Source organism: Hippocampus zosterae, chromosome 8 (genome assembly GCF_025434085.1).
Source record: "Hippocampus zosterae strain Florida chromosome 8, ASM2543408v3, whole genome shotgun sequence".
NCBI classification, from domain to species: domain Eukaryota; kingdom Metazoa; phylum Chordata; class Actinopteri; order Syngnathiformes; family Syngnathidae; genus Hippocampus; species Hippocampus zosterae.
Window position 1 is genome coordinate 3,483,879 of NC_067458.1, and position 18,815 is coordinate 3,502,693.

The 18,815-nt window shown below is 41.2% G+C and overlaps 1 protein-coding gene across 1 annotated transcript in view; it reads left to right on the top strand.

Moving 5' to 3' along the window:
• LOC127605713 (tetraspanin-1) overlaps positions 1-18,815 on the top strand; it is a 79,185-nt gene that overhangs the window by 35,134 nt on the left and 25,236 nt on the right. Inside the window, exon 5 of the mRNA XM_052073495.1 lies at positions 16,834-16,977. Coding sequence (XP_051929455.1) covers positions 16,834-16,977 — 144 coding nt within the window. The remainder of the gene's footprint in view (positions 1-16,833; positions 16,978-18,815) is intronic.

Here is an 18,815-nt window from a genome sequence, read left to right on the forward strand (position 1 = left end):
TAAAATGAATAGTTTTGGACCAAGCACTGACCCCTGAGGAACTCCGTGAGTGATTTTTAGTTGATTCGTTTTTTTATTGTTGAGATGCACGTACTGATATCTGTTTTCTAAATAACTTTTTATCCATTTATAAGCTACACCTCTAATGCCATATCTTTCTAGTTTTTTTCAATAATATACTGTGATCTGTTGTGTCAAAGCTTTTTTTAGATCAAGGAAAACCCCAACAGTAAATTATTTGTTGTCTATATTAGTGGCTATTGCTTCCACAAACTCCATAACTGCCATTGAGGTGGTCCGTTTTTCCCTGAAGCCATATTGATTCTCACTTAACAGCGCATGCTTTTGTATAAAGCTATCAACTCTGCGAGAAAAAAAAATTCTAATATTTTTGAAAATTGTGGTAGTAGTGATATTGGTCTATGATTTGTAAACAGATGTCTTTCTCCACTTTTATAGATTGGAATAACTTTAGCAATTTTCATTTTGGATGGAGAGATACCAGCTTTGAATGACAGGTTGTATATGTGCGTGAAAGGTCGCACTACATATTCTATAATCTTCTTTATTTTGTCTTATCAATATTAAAGCAATCAGTTGACTTTTTATTTTTAAAAGTTTTTATAATATTTGATACTTCTTGTTTTACAGCAGTACGGAACATCGTGGAGGAGTTTTTTTCTACGTATCTATCTATTTCAAACAAGTTTTTTTGATCAGGAATGAGGTTACTGCCGATGTTGACAAAATACTCATTAAATTCAGTTGCTATTTCTGCAGTTTTTTCCAAAATAGTATTTTTGCCCTTGATAAAATACTCTGGATAATCCATTTTCTTAGGACTATTTCTGATTACTTGGTTAAGTATTTTCCATATTTCTTGTGTGTTACTTTTATTCTGCTCTAATAGTGCATGAAAATGATCTCTTTTACTGGTTCATATAATATTTACTTTATTTTTATAGGTCTTATATTTTTTTCTGCTTCTTCAGTTCTCAATTTTAAAAACAATTTGGATACATTGTTTTTCTTTTTACATGCGTTTTCTATGCCCTTCGTTATCCATGGCTTACTTGGGTCTTTATACTTTTTGGACACGTTAGTTAATGGAAAATCTTTATCATATAAGGAGATTATGGTAGACTGAAATACTTCAAACGCTGTATTTGGGTCGTCGTTTGAGTAGACCTCGGTCCAGTTTTGTTTTTCTTGGTCTTGCTTAAAGGCATCGATGGCGCGTTGAGTTCTTAGTCTTATTTCTGTTATGTGAGTTGTTCACTTAGCTTTTCTATCAAAATAATTATACAAAACTGCAGAGACAGGTAGGTGGTCACTTCTGTCATTAATGAGAAGTCCACTTTCCATTTTATGATCAATCTTATTTATAAATATGTTATCTATTAATGTGGCCATGTCAACTGTTATTCTGCTCGGTTTCAGGATTACTGGGAAAAAAGCTCTTGCTGTACATAGTATTTATGAAGTCAGTTGTTTTTTTGTGTCCATTTGGGTTTAATAAATCAATGTTAAAGTCACCACATATTCGTGTTTTCTTATCGTTGTAGTAACTGAGCATATCTGTTAGTTTTTTATTGAATGTGTCAATACATGATCCTGGTGTCCTATAGATGCAACTTATGATGATATTTGATGCTTTTTTATGATGTATTTCAATGGTTAGACATTCCATTAGGTTTTCTATTGTGTTTGTCAATCTCTCGATTTTACTGCATTCAAGTGCTTTGTCTACATATATTGCAACCCCCCGCCCCCTCCTTTTTTGTTTTCCCTATTAGTTTCAAACATATCATAACCTTCTATTTCCATTTCAGTTGTTTTATCTTCATCAAGCCAAATTTCTGATCTGGCAATTATTTTAAATTTATTGAATTTAGTCAGGTATTCTTTGATTTTTGTGAAGTTTTTATAGATACTGTTTAAGTGTATTACTGAAAGTGCATTTTCCAATTTTATATTAGTGTTGAATTGTTCATCCAGGTAATAGTCAGAGTTTGTTACATTTTGTTTGTTCTTGAAGAAGTTATTGTCTGGGTCCAAATTGTTCTCGGATTCGAATGGCTTATAGTCAATATCTTCAAAGGTTTGGAAGTCCATGTTTTTGGGATGTCAATTTCCCGCTCCCACGTGGTCATCGCTGGGTCCCTCGCGGTCGTCGTTGGTTCCCTCGCTGTCGTCGCTCGCTCTCTCGCCGTCATCATTGGCTCCCTCGCGGTTGCTGGCTGGACGTCTCCTGGGTCCCTCGTGGTCGTTGGCTCCCTTGCGGTCGTCGCCGACTCCCTCACGCTCGCCGGATGGCTGCCTCCCGGCTCTCACGCGCGCTGGCTGGTTGTCTCCCGGCTCCCTCGCGGTCACTGACTCCCCTGCAGTCGTCGCTGGTTTCCTCTCGGTCGTCTCTGGCTCCCTTGGGGTCGTCTCTGGCTCCCTTTGGGTCGTCGCTGGCTCCCTCGCGGTGGTCGCTGGCTGGTTGTCTCCCGGCTTCCTCGCGGTCGCTGGCTTCCCTGCAGTCGTCGCTGGCTTCCTAGCGCTCATCACTGGCTCCCTCACGGTCGGTCATCGTGGCTCCCTCGAGGTCGGTCGGTCTTGAAAAAGTTATTGTCCGGGTCCAAGTTGTTCTCAGGGTCAAATGTCTTGTGGTCAGTAGGGTTGGAAGTCATCAAAGGGTTGGAAGGGTCGTTAAAGGGTTCGAAGTCCATGTTTTTTGGTATGTGAATTTCCTGCTTCAGTATTTTCAGAGTTTTTATCGTCGGGTGGTGAACAATTCTCAGTATGCTGCTTGATGGTGTTGAACTCGAGCCTGTTGTGTTGGAGTACTGGTGCGAGGGTGGACGATAAATTTGTCATGTCTTAAGTAGGCAGTTTCCCCTCTGTCACGTGCAGCTTTTAATTTTTGGAGGAGCTCTTTTCTTTTTTGTCGTATGGCATCTGTAAAGTCTTCGTTGATGTAGATTTTGGAGCCTTTTAAGTATTTTGTTTTGTGTAGGATCCTTGATCTGTCCTTGTATTTTAGAAATGTCACCACAACTGGCCTCGGTCGAGGTCTTCCAAGTTCTTGTCTTCCTGTGCGGTGAGCTCTCTCCACCTCAATTTGCCCCTGTATCAGCTTCTCCTTGAGGATATTTTGAACTTTTCCTCTGTTTCAGTGCACGTTTCTCCCGGTTTTTCCTCAATTCCATCAATTACCAAGTTGTTTCTTCTCGACTGTCCTTCCAAGTAGTCCATCTTGTCTGTTAATACAAGCATGCCGTCACATATTTTGTAGAATTCTGTTTGCATGTCTTTGGAGTGGCCAGTTTGACAGATTCGATTTTTTTTAATGTCGTCAACCTCTTTTTGGGTAAAGTTGATGCTGTTTTTTATTTCTTGGACTTCCCTGATAAAAGTGTCAAGTCGTGAGTTTGTTGAGTCTATTATCATCTTGACAAATCCTTTGAAATGTTCCTGTTGTTGTTGCAAGAGCGCCGTAAAAAGCTTTTTTTTTGTTGCTGAAGCAATTTGTTGACTTGAGTGAGGGTCAGGAAATCCTCATCCTGCTTTGTGTCTTGCTTCTGTTTGGGTGGCATTTTGTCGGGTCTCGTTGCTAGCCGGTTGTATGCTAGTTTTTGACGTGCCCAGTGGGCTTGCTGCTGGGTGTTTCTAACGTGGCAAGTGGGTTTGCCGGCTCCCTCACACTCGCTGGCGGTCGGCTGGTTGGTCTCTGGTGGTGGGCAGTTAGCTTCCGTGCTAACGTCTGGGGTTAGCTTCCGTGCTAACGAGCTCGCGCTTCGACTGTTTTCGTCCCGGCGTCTCAGTGTCCTACCTGCTCGGCTCTCGGACCAGGCCCCGTGCCATCTCTGCTCTGCTGTGCCCCGTGATGGGGGTCGGCAGGGCCTGTATCTGGGTTCTACTGTTGTGGATCATCCTGTCGCTCCTCCATCGACCTGTCGAGGGTCTGCTCCAATACTCGGTGGCTGAGCTTCTCAGGCTCCGCTTCCAATAGCTGGGCCCTCCTCCTGCTCTACACCTGCTCCCGGACATCGTTCGCTTTCCTTATCGGAAATACATTCACCGTGGGCCTCGTCGGGACTTCTGCCTCAACCGATCCAACAGCATCACTTCCTTCTGGTCATTCTCCCGTCGGCCATCCAGAAATGCCGGCCGGCCCATCGACCATCGTGCTTTAGCCGGCTCGGCTAGGTCGGCTAACGGTCCCCGCAGCAGCGAGACCCCCACCGTAAACCTCGGGCTACTTAACATCCGTTCGCTTACTGGGAAGGGTAATCTCATTCAGGAAGTCCTCACTGACCATAAGCTTGACATTCTCTGTTTAAATAAAACCTGGCAAGCTCCCAGGGACTTCTCACAGCTGAACGATTCCACTCCCCCAGGATTTATTTACATTTCCAAGCCCCGCAATTCCGGTCACAGAGGAGTTCTCGCAATACTATGCCGCGAGAAGTGGAAAGTACTTCTTGTTTCTCTGCCTCCACTTTCCTCCTTTGAATGCCTTGCCTGTCAAATATCCGGATCAATTCCCACGATTATTGCCACAGTGTACCGCTTCCCCAAAACCCACCGTGACTTCTTAAATGAACTGTCTGCTGTCCTCACGCATCTCTCCTCTCTGTCACCAAATATAATAATCCTGGGAGATGTTAATATACATATACAATACAATACATGCTGATTTATATAGTGCTTTCACGTATGGACAACACTGCTCTTCCTCTCACCAATGACTTCACTTCTTCACTTAACAGTTTTGGTTTTGATCAATTTGTAGATTTTCCCACACACATCAAAGGTCACACCCTGGATCTGATCTGCTGCTCTGGTAATTCCCCCTCCAACTGTACTGCTGACGAACTTCCAATAACGGACCACTTCCTTATCTCATTCAACATTACGCTACAGCTCTCAATGGCCAAATCACCCCGGAACATCGTTTACCGTGATATTAAAGACATTAACATTGACTCTCTCACTGCATGGCTGACCACCCTGACTGCGGACATTGATTCCACTCCTGATGATTTGGTTTTCCAATATAACTCTGGTCTCATCAGCATCCTCAATACGTTCACCCCTGTCAAGTCCCGCTCTGTCCTTTTTACTCGGTCTGCCCCTTGGTTCACCCCTCATCTCCGTTCCTTGAAATCCCAAACCCGGCAGCTTGAGAGACTTTATAGGAAAACAGGTCTCACTGCTCACAAGGACATCTATGCAGCTCAACTATCCCTCTACAAGGATTCCATCTCTCAAGCAAAATCACATTACTGCTCTGGACTCATCTGCTCCAATGCTGGAAATACAAAAACTCCCTTTTCCCTTTGGAACAGAATCACTTAACCCCCTGACTCCCTACCACCTCACTTTTATTCTCGTGACACCTGCAACGCACTTCTCCTCTTTTTCAACAAAAAGATCAACAAAATCCACCAGCATCAGCACCTTTCCCCTCCTCTGACCTTCTCACCCCTTGCAAACTGTTCTCTTCTTTTGAACTCCCTCATCTCTCATTAATTTCAGACCTCATCATTAAATCCAAGACTTCCTCCTGTCAGCTCGATCCCCTCCCCACAGTTCTGGTCAAATCCTGCCTACCCTCTATGCTTCCCTTCATCTCAGCCATTATCCATTCCTCTCTGTCGACTGGAATTGTTCCTATGCTCTTCAAAACTGCAGCTGTCACCCCAATCCTGAAAAAACCCGGTTCAGATCCCAATGACTTCAATAACCTATGCCCCATTTCTCATCTTCCCTTCATTTCTAAAATTCTTGAGAAAACTGTCGCCTCTCAGCTCCACTCCCACCTCACCGACAATAGTCTTTATGAACAATTCCAGTCCGGCTTCCGTTCCCGTCACAGTACTGAAACAGCCCTCATAAAAATCACAAATGATCTTCTCATGGCAGCAAACTCTGGCCTAATCTCTATCCTCATCCTCCTTGACCTGAATGCAGCCTTCGACACAATCTCTCACCCCATCCTCCTCAACAGACTTTCTACCATAGGCATCACCAACACCCCTCTATGTTGGTTCCACTCCTATCTCACTGGCCGCTCTCAGTTCATTCAACTTAATTCTTTTATTTCACAATCCCTCCCCATCTCTTCTGGTGTTCCCCAGGGTTCTGTCCTCGGTCCGCTCCTTTTCATTATCTACCTCCTTCCGCTCTGAAACATTTTCCGCAAATTTGTCTTACACTTTCACTGCTTTGCGGATGACACCCAGCTCTACCTCTCCAGCAAACACGATGCTTCTCTCCCACCCTCATCCCTCTCTCACTGTCTCTCAGAAATCAAATCTTAGTTCACCCATAATTTCCTCAAGCTAAACAGCAATAAAACAGAACTCCTAATCGTCTGTACCAAATCTACTCTAAACAAAGCCGACAGTTTCTCCCTCATAATTGATAATGCCACTATATCTCCTTCCCCCCAGGTGAAGACTCTGGGTGTCATCCTTGACAGTTCACTATCCTTTCACTCCCACATCAATTACATTATCCGGTCCGCTCATTTCCACCTTCGTAATATAAACCGCCTCCGTCCCTCACTCACTCCTCACACCACTGCTATCCTTGTTCACAGTCTCGTCACTTCCCGTATCAACGACTGTAACTCACTTCTCTTTGGTGTCCATCAAAAATTTCTCCATAAACTTCAACTTGTTCAGAATTCAGCAGCCCGGATCATCACGAGAACCCCCTCCTTCCATCATATAACCCCCATCCTTCGACAGCTCCACTGGCGTCCTGTCAAATTTAGAATCAATTTCAAATTATTTCTCTATACATTCAAAGCCATCCATAACCTTGCGCCCCTCTATCTTTCAGATCTTCTTCAAATCTCCATTCCCTCTCGCTCACTCAGGTCCTCATCCTCCCTCCAACTTTTTCTACCCTCTGCCCGTCTCAGTACAATGGGGTGCAGAGCCTTCAGTCGCACTGCCCCCAAACTCTGGAAGTGTTGTGAAAGGCGCCTGCAAATGCAATGCATAATTATTATTAATCTGTCTACAAATCTCAAATGTGCTGCCATACAAACAATTCATGAAGCAAACAGAGCTGTGTCTAAACTTAAGACCAAATCAGCTGAGTTGAGCATTAGACACCTCGGTAAAGCCTTAAGTTGGTTGCAGACACTGATGCATCTTTTGCAAATCTCTCTGATGGGGGCACCCAAGGTGTGCACTTTGTTGTTTTGATGGGCGAAAGCGGACGATTTTCTCCCATCTCGTGGCAGTCAAAGAAAATTAAGAGAATTGTCAGGAGTACACTCGCAGCTAAGACATTGGCTATGGCTGAGGGTATTGACAATGCCATTTTTCTGTCAACATTATTCTCTGAGCTCTATGCTGGTAATACTAACCAATATGTGCTGATCATTTGTGTCAGCGCTAATCATTCGCTTATGGAGGCATTGAAATCCACCAAGTCTGTTGCTGAGAAAAGGCTACGCTTGGAAATCAGTTCTATTAAAGAGCTGATCCAATCAAAAGGAGTCCAACGGGTGCTATGGTCAAGTACCAAAGATCATTTGGCAGAGTGTCTAACAAAAAAGGGAGAATCTCCGGCATTGTTACTCAAGGCTCTCTTTGAAGGGCATTGGACAATTAAATGAACCGACACACTGTTCACTATACACATTATGCTTTCAAATGTAATGTTCAATCCTGCTTTTTCTTGTTGAATTGAGCAGTACATATTTTTTTTGTTAAAGAAGAGACTGAGATTGTTGTTTTATTTTTAGTAATAACCTTTACAATATTAGAATGCTCGGGGGCAGTGTTGCCTTGAGGAAGGGGGTACTTTGGAGTGTGGTTTTGTGGAGTGTGGGGGGATGATCCTTCTGTTGGTTTAGGTGAGCGGTCTCAAAATAAAGAGTTCTACGACCATCATACAAGTGGAGTTATTATTCGCATTAACAGTATGGACACAGCGGCGGGCAGAGCAGCTCGTTGCAGAGCTACTGTATATGCACAGGAGACTCATCTGTCCCAACAGGAGAAAGCAAGGGAGCTGAGTGGGCCGGGGCAAGCGAAGGACGACATAGTTATGTCTGTAACTATGCCATGCACTTCATCACCGACTGCTTGGAATGGGTGAAATGCCACGGCACTTTATGATGTATTTTTGAAGGGACCCTGTTTAAGAACAACTACAGTGAAACTCTTCTACAACAAAATCATGTTTGCAGCAAGAAATGTTTCACAACAGGGGGTTTTCACTGTAGCAAATTTGATCTCAGATGTAAACACACACACATAAACACACACACAAATGTATGTGTACACGCACACACAATCGTATGTGTGCTCTTTATTTTTATTTCAATAGTGCATATGTATGAGCACACACTTATTTGACACTTCATATTGTCAGTGTAGAAAGAAAAAGGGAAAGAAATTGTGAAATTTACGATCAGCATTCAACTTTCACTTACATCAATTTCTTGGATAATGTCTTTAATTTTGCTTGGTCCGTCTTTCATTTTGATCACTTTTACCCTCTCTTCCAGCATCAGAGCTCTTCTTGTCTTAGCTGCTTGACATCCAAAGGTCCGTTTTGTAGCCATTTTAGCAATGCAACGTCCATACTCGTCTGAATCTAACAATAACAAATACTTCTTGGACCCGGTGGCTTTTCTTTCCACCATCTCACTGTCTTTAACTCGACCTCCACCCAAGACAACGTTACTCAGCCAATGTCATGCAATGAACTTTTAAGCCAGCCACGGGACGCTTCGTAGTCCTCGATGGCCATCGTTAGCTCTTGAAGGCTAAAAACCTTACGCTAACTGGAGCGCTTCTCTCTCATTAGCGCTCCAGTTAGCGTCAGGTTTTTAGCATTTTCGAGGAAAATGTTTTACTTGTAATACGAGGAAACGTTCGTTTATTTGAATGTCCGTCGAGCCATAAGCAATTTACTTTGAGTAGCTAATCGGATGCATTCCGATTGTGGATCTTCTTCGGATGTAGCTTCAGTATCTACACACATAGACAGTGAGGTCCCTCTTGGCCAATCAGAGGCCAGGATGATGCTCGGTAAGCCAATGGCAGGGCAGCTATGAGTATGTTGTGTTCAGGAAACTCGCAGCTGTGAAAATAAACATTGTTCACGATGTATACCAGTGTGGTGGTTGCTGTTGCCGATTCCGAACGAAGCAGTAGAGGCCGCTGTTGGATTAGACTTCGTTGTCGTGAACGTCATCGCGAGGCTGGAGCACCGAAAATGATTTCGTTCAACAGGGGTTTTTTTCGGCGTATGGGGGCAGTAGAATGGGAATGGTGTTAATGCATGAAGATTTTTTCACATTAGGGTTTTTTTTTCGCCCATGTAGGTTTCGTTCTCGAGGAGTTTCACTGTATTGCCATTAGATTTACCTGCAGACCTGGGCTCTCTCATTGCCCGAACCATTTGAAGAGACAACCGGCTTCAGGAGTTCCGGGTACTCCAAGGGGGACACCAGCAAAGACGGGTCCACCCGCAGCAGGTTCCAGTTGGTTTGCCTTCCAGACATACAAGTCTTTAGTTGATTGTTTGTTCGGTGTCTCCATGCAAGTCAAGTCAAGTCGAATCAAGTCCTTTCCGAGAGCTTGGCTGTTAAGGTTGCCTTAGAACAGGGGTGCCCAAACTTTTTTGACCGAAGATTTCCTTTTCGATCAACCAACCTACCACGATCGACCTGTTCCTGCGCATGCTCACGCACATACACATGCATGCCATGATGAGCAACAGCCTAACACGGAGGCATACGACTCAATTTTGCAGCCTGTTAACTATCGTAGTTCACACATACAGTTTAAAAACGCTTCTTTCGGCCCTCCAGATTCTCATTCTTTGCGAGTGTCATCTGTGAATTATACACGAAATGCACTTTGCCTGATAATCATAATAATAACAGTGACATCGCTCTGCTCACAAGCTGCCATTGCAGACTGCTGAGCGCCAACTTCCGTTGATGCAGTTCATGCGCCACTATACGTTCAACGTGACCAGTTCTTTTTTCAATATTTTTTGTGAAAGTGAGACTGATAGGATGATTAAGGTTCAGTGTGAATTAACAAAATAAGTATATTCCGAACATGCACAGAGATACACAAATGTTCGTTCGTTTTTTGTTTTTTTTTTGTTCCCTCTCCACCCCTTGCGATCGACTTGGGACCAGTCTGCGAGCTACCTGTCAATCGTGATCGACATACTGGGCACCGCTGCCTTCGAAGAATGGAGACATGGGCTAGAGGAGATAAAGTGGGTCCCACAGAGTCACATATATGAGCCTTTCGTGATTCAGGAGTTCTACAGGGATCACCCATAGATAACTGGGCTGTCAGGCGTCGGTGCTAAACCGGGGGGTATTGACACACCATGGTTTAGGTAATTTACCCTTGTTCCTTTGCCAGTGTGATTGTCAGCCCCACCTTGATTGTTTCCACTTGTTGGCCCTTACCTTGTGATTAAATAGTCCTTGTCTCCCTTTGTCCAGTGCCAGGTGACTGACACTGACAAAAACAACAACAACAAATTGAAATTTATAATTACTTCAGCAATGCAGTCAAACCTCTGTTTTCAAACAGCTCTGTTCTCGACCAAATCATTTTTCGACCAAAATATTTGAGTTTTTTATGCCTCGGATTATGACTGAAAATTGGTTCTCGACCAAACTAACCAAACCTGAATACGTAACTCGACTCGCTCTCGGCTTCCGGTTCTCGACCAAACTGATCACACCTAAATGCGCCACTCGACTGCTTTTTTTGAAAACAACAATCTTTATTGAACAAGTCAAATTACAAATCACAGAAAACTAAACGAACAAGTTATTAATACATACACAGTGTGAAGAGAGACAAACAAAAAGAAGAGCCAGGGGATTTCCCGAAAATTCCAAATAAAGAGCATAAAGTCAGAGTTTTAACAGCTTTCTAGTTTTTGGAAACCATAATAGAATTCAAATAGTTCTTAGAATCTCTTCCAAAAATTAAGAAAAGAGGTTTTGTATGTTTAAATATTGACTTGTGGATATGGAACTTAGCGAGAATGATTATTCAATCATGAAAACTTGTTTAGTCGTTTTTTTCCTCATTTTTGAAGAGCCAAAAAATACATTTTTCATACAATACATTCGTTCAATAATAAATCGGGACGCAGTTTCCAAAATTTGTTGGTATACGGGCATTGCCAGAACAAGTGAGCCATCGTTTCACTCGACATTCCACAAAACAAACAATCAACAGAGATGTCTTTCTTGAACTTAAGAAGATAATGCTTGTAGTGATAGTACTTTTTTTTATCATTTTCAAAGAGATTACCCTTACTTTATTCGTCAGGAGGTATTTGAAATTTGTATGAAGAGACCAGATTTTTTCCCAGTGTAGATTATCAACAAAACCAGACCAGTAAGAAATAATATTCGGGGTTGTTGAAATATCTTTTTGAAACATGAAGTGTATGTTACGGTTGTTATTTCTGAATGATGATGTTTGACAGGATTTGCCAATAGCAGTCGTTTTGGGGTCTAGTGTTGGTAAGCAAGTTGTTTTTTCCGCCCCTTTCAAGACGGTCAAGATTCCAGAAGGAATAGCATCCATGACTGTAGCAAATTCCCTTGGGGTGACAGGTATGTTCAATTCATTTAAAAATTCAGAGTAACTTAAAATAAAACCTTGATTATTGATTAATTGACTGGCTAGGATTATTTTGTTACTGAACTGGTTAGGGAGATAAAATGATCTATTCTTATATAAGATGTAATGGTTATTCCAAATAAAGCATTTATGAGGGGAAAATATGTTTCTATATGTCAAAGACTATGCCAAAAGCATTTGTTTGTGGAAATTGGATAAAACCAAGGGATTTTTTTCTATATTTTGTAGTCACATAAAAGTACAAATTTAAGACCACCAAGTTGAGAAAATATGTAATTAGGAACAAAGTAAATCGATGTTATTACCCCAAAATTGTTTGATGCAATTGATTTTAAACGTATTATTGAGGCTATAGAAGTCCAGGAAGTTCAATCCGCCAGTTTCGTAGGTACTCATTACAACAGACCTCTTGTTTCTCCATAAGAAGTTGAAAAGCATCTTATTGATATTTCTACATATTTTCTCATTCACAGAGAGATTGCTTCATACGTAAGATGTGACAGTCCTTCCGCCTTGGTTAGCAGTGTACGTCCTTTTAAAGGAAGATCTCAACCGAGCCACTAGTTAAGCTTAGCCTGGGTTTTGTGAATAATTGGGTCAAATTTCGCTGTACATCGCATGGTGATCCCTAGATAGGTAACCTTTTCTTTAATTGGGATGCTGCAGACCGAAGTCTCGTTCCGATCATGGTTAGGGAACAGTTCACATTTGTTTCGATTTATGTGGAGACCAGAGGCAGCTGAGAACAGTTCGACTCCTTTAATCGCAACAGAGACTTGGCAAGAGTTCTTTAGAAATAAGGTAGTGTCATCAGCAAGCTGACTAATCAGGATTTCTCTGCCGCAATAGATATCCTTTGGATAGCACTTCTGTTGATAGGACAGGTGAGAAGTTGAGTACACAGAAGAAACAGAAATGGTAAGGGCCTTGCCGCACTCCACGATTTAGGGCAAATCTTCGGGAGGTGCCATTTCTCAGTCTGATGGAGCTATTGCCATTGGCATACATAGTTTTGACCACTTTACAATAAAACTCACCAAATCCAAATTGTTCCATGCAACGAAAAATGAACTCACGTTCCACCGTGTCAAATGCCTTATAGAAGTCCAGAAATAGGAGATAACTATTGTCGGAGCAGATGAATGAGTAATCAATCAGATCTAGGACAAACCTGATATTATTAGAAATATGCCTTTTACTCATGAAACCCAACTGAACCTCACCAACAATTGGGTCTAGTACACATTTGACTCTCCTAGCTATTATGGAAGCACACGCTTTATAATCGTTATTTAATGATTATTTAATGATCATAACTTTCAATTAAGTTATGATCTTTTTTTTTGCTTTTTTTTGCAAAGTAATCAATCCCAATGCCAGTGAAAGGGAAAGACAACTTTTCTCGATGCTTTCTAAAAAGACTTCAAGGTGTAAGGGAGCCAAGAGTTTTACAAAAGCTTTATAAAACTCTGCTGTGAGACCATCAACACCGGGGGATTTGTTCGCTTTGAGGTCTTTGATAGCAAAAACAACTTCATCTAAATTAATATTCCTCTCGCAAAAGTCTTGGTCGCTTTGAGCTATTTGTGTGACATTGCTAATAGAATTTAGAAAAATAGCTGCTGAGTGTTCGCAATTTTGTGTACTAATATAGATGACTGTAAAATTTAAAACAGAAATTGGCTGTTTTTTGGGTCGTCAGTCACGATGCCATCAACATGAAGATGCTGTATCAAAATGATTTTTCGATGGTGTTTTTCTAGATTAAAAAAATACAATGACTTTTGTTCACCTTCCTCGACCCATCTTTTATATCATATTAAAGTCTTCGCCTATAACTAGACCAGAATTTGGAAAGTTAGCAAGTGTATGTTAAATATGTTTTTCTCATTCTTCAAAAAGGTTATTATTTTCGTAATTTGAGTGGTACCCATATATGTTAACCATTATTATATTGATGTTTCCTGTGTTGATTACTTGTAAAAGGAAATGACCTGCTTTATCGCATACAAAATGTAAAACACTCCCAGAGAACTGGTGTTTCAGATCCATGTGCCCACCACAAATCATTACCCCACTGACCTTTCTATAACCACAAATCATTAGTGGCTGAGTGGGATTTCTGAATAAAAGAAGAATCATTTCTGTGCTGTTTAGCAAACAAAACATTGCTTTACTCTTCACAATGTTTCTTGACTCCCTGTGACACTCGACTCCTTTAACTTCCTTACACGAGGAAGTGACGCTTCCTCGGATAGACGAGGAAGTGGAACTGTTATTTCTGTATGGCACCAAAGAAAGCAAGTGGAAGTAGTAGAGCTGGTGAAAAAAGAGGAAAATTGTGTGCAAAACTATTGCATTTAAGAAAGATTTGATTGTGAAATATGAATCAGGTCTGCGTGTGTCTGTGTTGGCTAAGGAGTTCGGCATGCCGAAATCAACAATCAGCAGCATCCTAAAAAAGAAAGACCATCTTAAAGTCAGTGATGTGGCTAAAGGATCTTGTGTGTTTAGCAAACAAAGGCCACAATTTTTTGAGGAAGTGGAGAAACTTTATATGCATGTAAGCGAAAAGGCCAAAACCCAACTTGAAATGCCCGTGACCATCGATCTCTCAAGCGGCACTGCATCAAAAACCAAAATCAGTGTGTATAGGATACCTGGGCTCAGGAACACTTCAGAAAACCAATGTTGGTAAGTGCAATTTAAATCTCTACTTTGCAAAGCAAAAGCCATTCATCAACAACACCTAGAAACTCCACCAGCTTCTCTGGGCCCTGGCTCATCTATAGGGGTGTTCACACGGCAAGATTTGGTCCGGTGCTGCGCCGGGGCTGCCCCAGTAGAGTAAATTAGCTCCGCCGTAGCCCCGGAAAAAGGCTTACACCGGACCAAATTTGATTCACCTCAGGGAGGTGGTTTAAAAATTTGCTCTGGAGCAAATGCTCTTTTGCGAAGCAGCACCGATGTAAATTTGCACGTCTGAACGCAACTGGGTGAAATTTGCTCCAGAGCAAATGCTTGTGAAGAGTACGTATGGCGAGAATGCGTTGCTTTCGTGCTCTGTCGGACTTCCGTCATGTGTTTGTTTAACAACGACACAAGACTTGGCTGGTAACATCTTTCCTTTTGTAGGAGACTGGACTGTCTCTGAGTTGTTTGTTCCTTTGTTGTTTGTTCACAACCACCCCCCCCCCACCCCCCATATAATTTATTTTGTGATTTCCTCTCTTGATTTTCATTTTGGTACATTAGTGTTTGCTTTTCTGAGTGTCATTGAAGACATCGTTGATTTACGTTTTCATGGACGGTCACTCTCGAGCAGAAGGCACGGAGACCGAGAAGGAGAAGGACGTGCCTGTCCAGTAGTCGCTTGAGTTGTGTACATACAGTACGTTTTAAAAAGAACCAACACGGCAGCTCATTTGTTTTCTGTCGTTTTGCTCCGCTGCAGAAACTGCCGTGTGAAAGCAGGTGGGGCTGCACCGACGCTGTGCCGATGCAGACACGCTCAGCAGCTTTGTACGTGTGAACGCTCCACACAATTTGCTGCGGTGCAAAATATATCGCAACAAAATACATCGGTGCAGCGCCGGAGCAAATGTGGTCAGTGTGAACAGCCCTTATGATGAACTGATGCAAAGTGAAAAAGTGTTTTGTGGTCTGACGAGTCCACATTTCAAATTGCTATTGGAACTCATGCATTTCGTGCCCTCCGGGCCAAAGACGAAGAGAGATATATGGACTCTTATAGACCAAAGTTCCAAAGCCAACATCACTGACGGTATGGGGATGTGTTAGTTCTTATGGCACACTTAGACATGTATGAAGGCACCATTAATGCTGAAAGGTATATACAGGTTTTGGAGAAGCATAGGCTGGCATCCAAGCAATGATTTGTCATGGACGCCCCTGCTGATTTCAGCAAGACAATGCCAAACCACACTCTGCATGTGTTACAATAGCATTAAGGTACTAGATCTCCCTGTCTGCAGTCCAGACCTGTCTCCCATTGAAAATGTGTGGTACAATACGATAGCAGACATTTGAACAGAAGCTGTGCATCAAGCAAGAATGGGAACAAATTCCACCGACAAAGCTTCAACAATTGTTGTCCTCGGTACCCAAACACTTATTAAATGTTTTAAAAGAAAAAGTGATGCAACAAAGAGCTTTTTTGTTGCAGCCATAAAATCTCAAGTTAATCATTATTTGGTAAAAACAATAAAGATGATCAGTTTGAAAATTAAATACTTTGTCGTGTACTCAATTATAAATAAGTTGAACAATGTTGGCAAATCATTTTATTTTTATTTGAGTTTAACACAATGTCCCACTTTTAATGAAATTGGGTTTGTACATGCCGCTGATAATATATAATATTAATTGGTGAGGAAAGAAGAATTCAACATCAGGGAACATTTTTTTTACATACAAGATGCATTTCCAATGCTAATAAGGGGGTTGGAATTTAAATGTAGAAATCACAAGCAACTATACAGACATCAACATGCCATGAGTTCGTTCATGTCTTTTTTTTTATCTATGCGTGTCAAAATCTGTTTTAAGTGACTCACCAAACAGGTACACAATGACCTTTAGCCTTATAGTGCTTTAGAATTGTTGTGATAATGAATGAAATAAATTAATGTGGGTTAGTCTACTCGAATGCCTGTTGTTGATTCAGCAAAGGCCAAGGTCCATGCATCGTCATTTTGCCATCTCATCAAAGACTAATACCATTTGTGCTTCAGGCGTGCCTCTAAATTAGGTTTCCACAGCAACACTTAGGCTAGAATAGTTTTATCTGGTCTACCATCATGAATTGATTAATCTCGCTCAAATGATAGGACAAAAGACAATCAGAATGGTCCTGTTAGCAGAGCCGCTTCACAGCACGTGCAGATTGGCATCCTTCTGCCTAGCATCCAAGAATGACAAGTTGAGCGAGGTGTTTCCATCAGCCATGTATCGGCGTGTTTTATTGAACAGGTGGAGAGAAAAAGAAAAGAAAAGGCGTGTCCCTCTTTATAGGGCCGACCACATCACTCACTCTGAAACAAATGTAGAGCTATATAGCCCTCGACTGGCTCAGTCGAAAAAAGGCAATCATACAATCCCACAAATTTGATTGTTTCAATGCCCTGAAAATTGTGTGTGTGTGTGTGTGTGTGTTTTCCAGATGAACTGCTGTGGTTTCACCAGTTCCGCAGACTTTGTGGATTCAAATTTTGCAAAAAAGAATGGTGGCAACCTGCCACCGTGGTGCTGCCGCACTAACACATTTCCCTGTACCCCAGAGGAAGCAAAGAAAAGCTTTGTTCAGGTGAGATGCATCATGCTAATGTTGTTAATCTCGTTCTAGATGCAATGCTGATCATTTGTCATAAAGCTCCCTGACAGTGATGCTGAATATGTTGATGTCGAAGTGATAATGGCTCAATTACTTGTTTAAAATGAAATGACGGCTTGTGTTTACTGCCTGCATTAAACTCAAACGCCTCTAGAGGCACCATGTCTGTGGTGGCAATTTGATTGATTTTAAAATGTCAAACACATTTTTAAAAAATGTTTGAAAGTTGTAATTAATTAGAAGGATGCTTCATTTAAGAGATCAGTTTTTCAAGCGTAAATGTGTATAACTGATTAAAAAGAGGTTTTTATTTTTGCGTTAATTGCGATAAATTAATTACATCACATTGGATTAATTAATTTTTAAATTGCGGTAATCTACACTTTATTCTCTGCCTTTATTGTTTTTGTTGGTGGGTTGCCTTTTTCTAATACCCCTTTTTATGTGTTGGCTTCCTGTGTTCGAGTTGTTGAGGGTGGGGGAAACAACTGTCAGTCACAGCCTGAAGTGGACATTGATTGGCTGCCATTATGTTGGGGCGTGTTTACCTAAAGCTGATAGGCTGCCATTGGAGTTGGGTGGGCTTAGTAAGCAGCGGTAAGGAGTATGTGAGAGTTCTTGGCAAAATGAATGGAAAATTTACATTCCAAAAACACCCTGACAACACAATAGCTAAAGGCAGAGTGTTGTGCCTAACTTGTAAGAAGGAGTTTGCCTACCACTGAAGCAGCTCAAATTGAGCCTCCCACATCAATGCAAAGCGCCCAGTCATGAGTGCAGCCACAGCTAATGTTAGCACCGAAAGCAATAGCAATATAGCGAGGGAGCCATACATAGCAAGCTCTTCGGCAAACTAAACTCGAGAACACGCCACGTACGAGGCATAGTTGATGTGTCCTCTGTAGACTACAAGAAGTGATTGATATTCATTTCAGCACTTTTAGTTTGTCATGATGATCAGTGTTATTTCTGAAGTGCTAATTTACAGCCCTGTGATTTTCAGGGTCTGTTTTATTTATTGTTTATTATCTGAGGCAACTTCAGTGTTGAGTACTTGTATTGCTCAGAAAATTGTTCTTACTGTTTTTGATGTGTTAACCTAAGCACTTTTTAAGGAACTGGTGTTATATTTTATTTTTATTTTGAAATTCTTTGAAGAGTTACAAAAAAACCCTAAAACAAAACAATATTTCCCCTCATGGTCGAAACTAAAGGTTGCAGATAGGACTTTGACTGGTCTCAAATACAGCAAATATTAAATGGTGAGGACTGCATCTGTCCAAGTCTGCTGAAAAACAATAAAATACTTTATAATGCCACTTTTTTAATATCTTTTGATCTGCCTCAATAATGTAACGAATTTTTAAAATGAAACTAAGGGATTTTCAATCATTTTTGATGAGATAAAATATAGATTAATTAGATTATTTAATTACAAACCCTAATTAATAACACTTTTTAATCGCTTAACAGCACTAATTAAAAAACAAGCACATTACACAATGCATTTTTTGTGATGTTGACATTTATTCTTTAGATCCATATCAGAATTTGAAGGGGTACATCACAAGAAAATTGACTGCTGTGAAAGGAGCAAAATATTCAAACTCAATAAAATAAGATGAAATGAAATTGTAAAATTTACAAATAAAAACAATCTCCACATAACATAATGAAAACATCTAGCCAAACATGGCACTCATGAGGCTAAGTTAACAATCAATTTTAAGCACCTAATTAACCAAATTCTGCAAATGTTGCATTCAGATTCTACTGTTATTTCTCAAAATGTATGTGAAATGAGATATTAA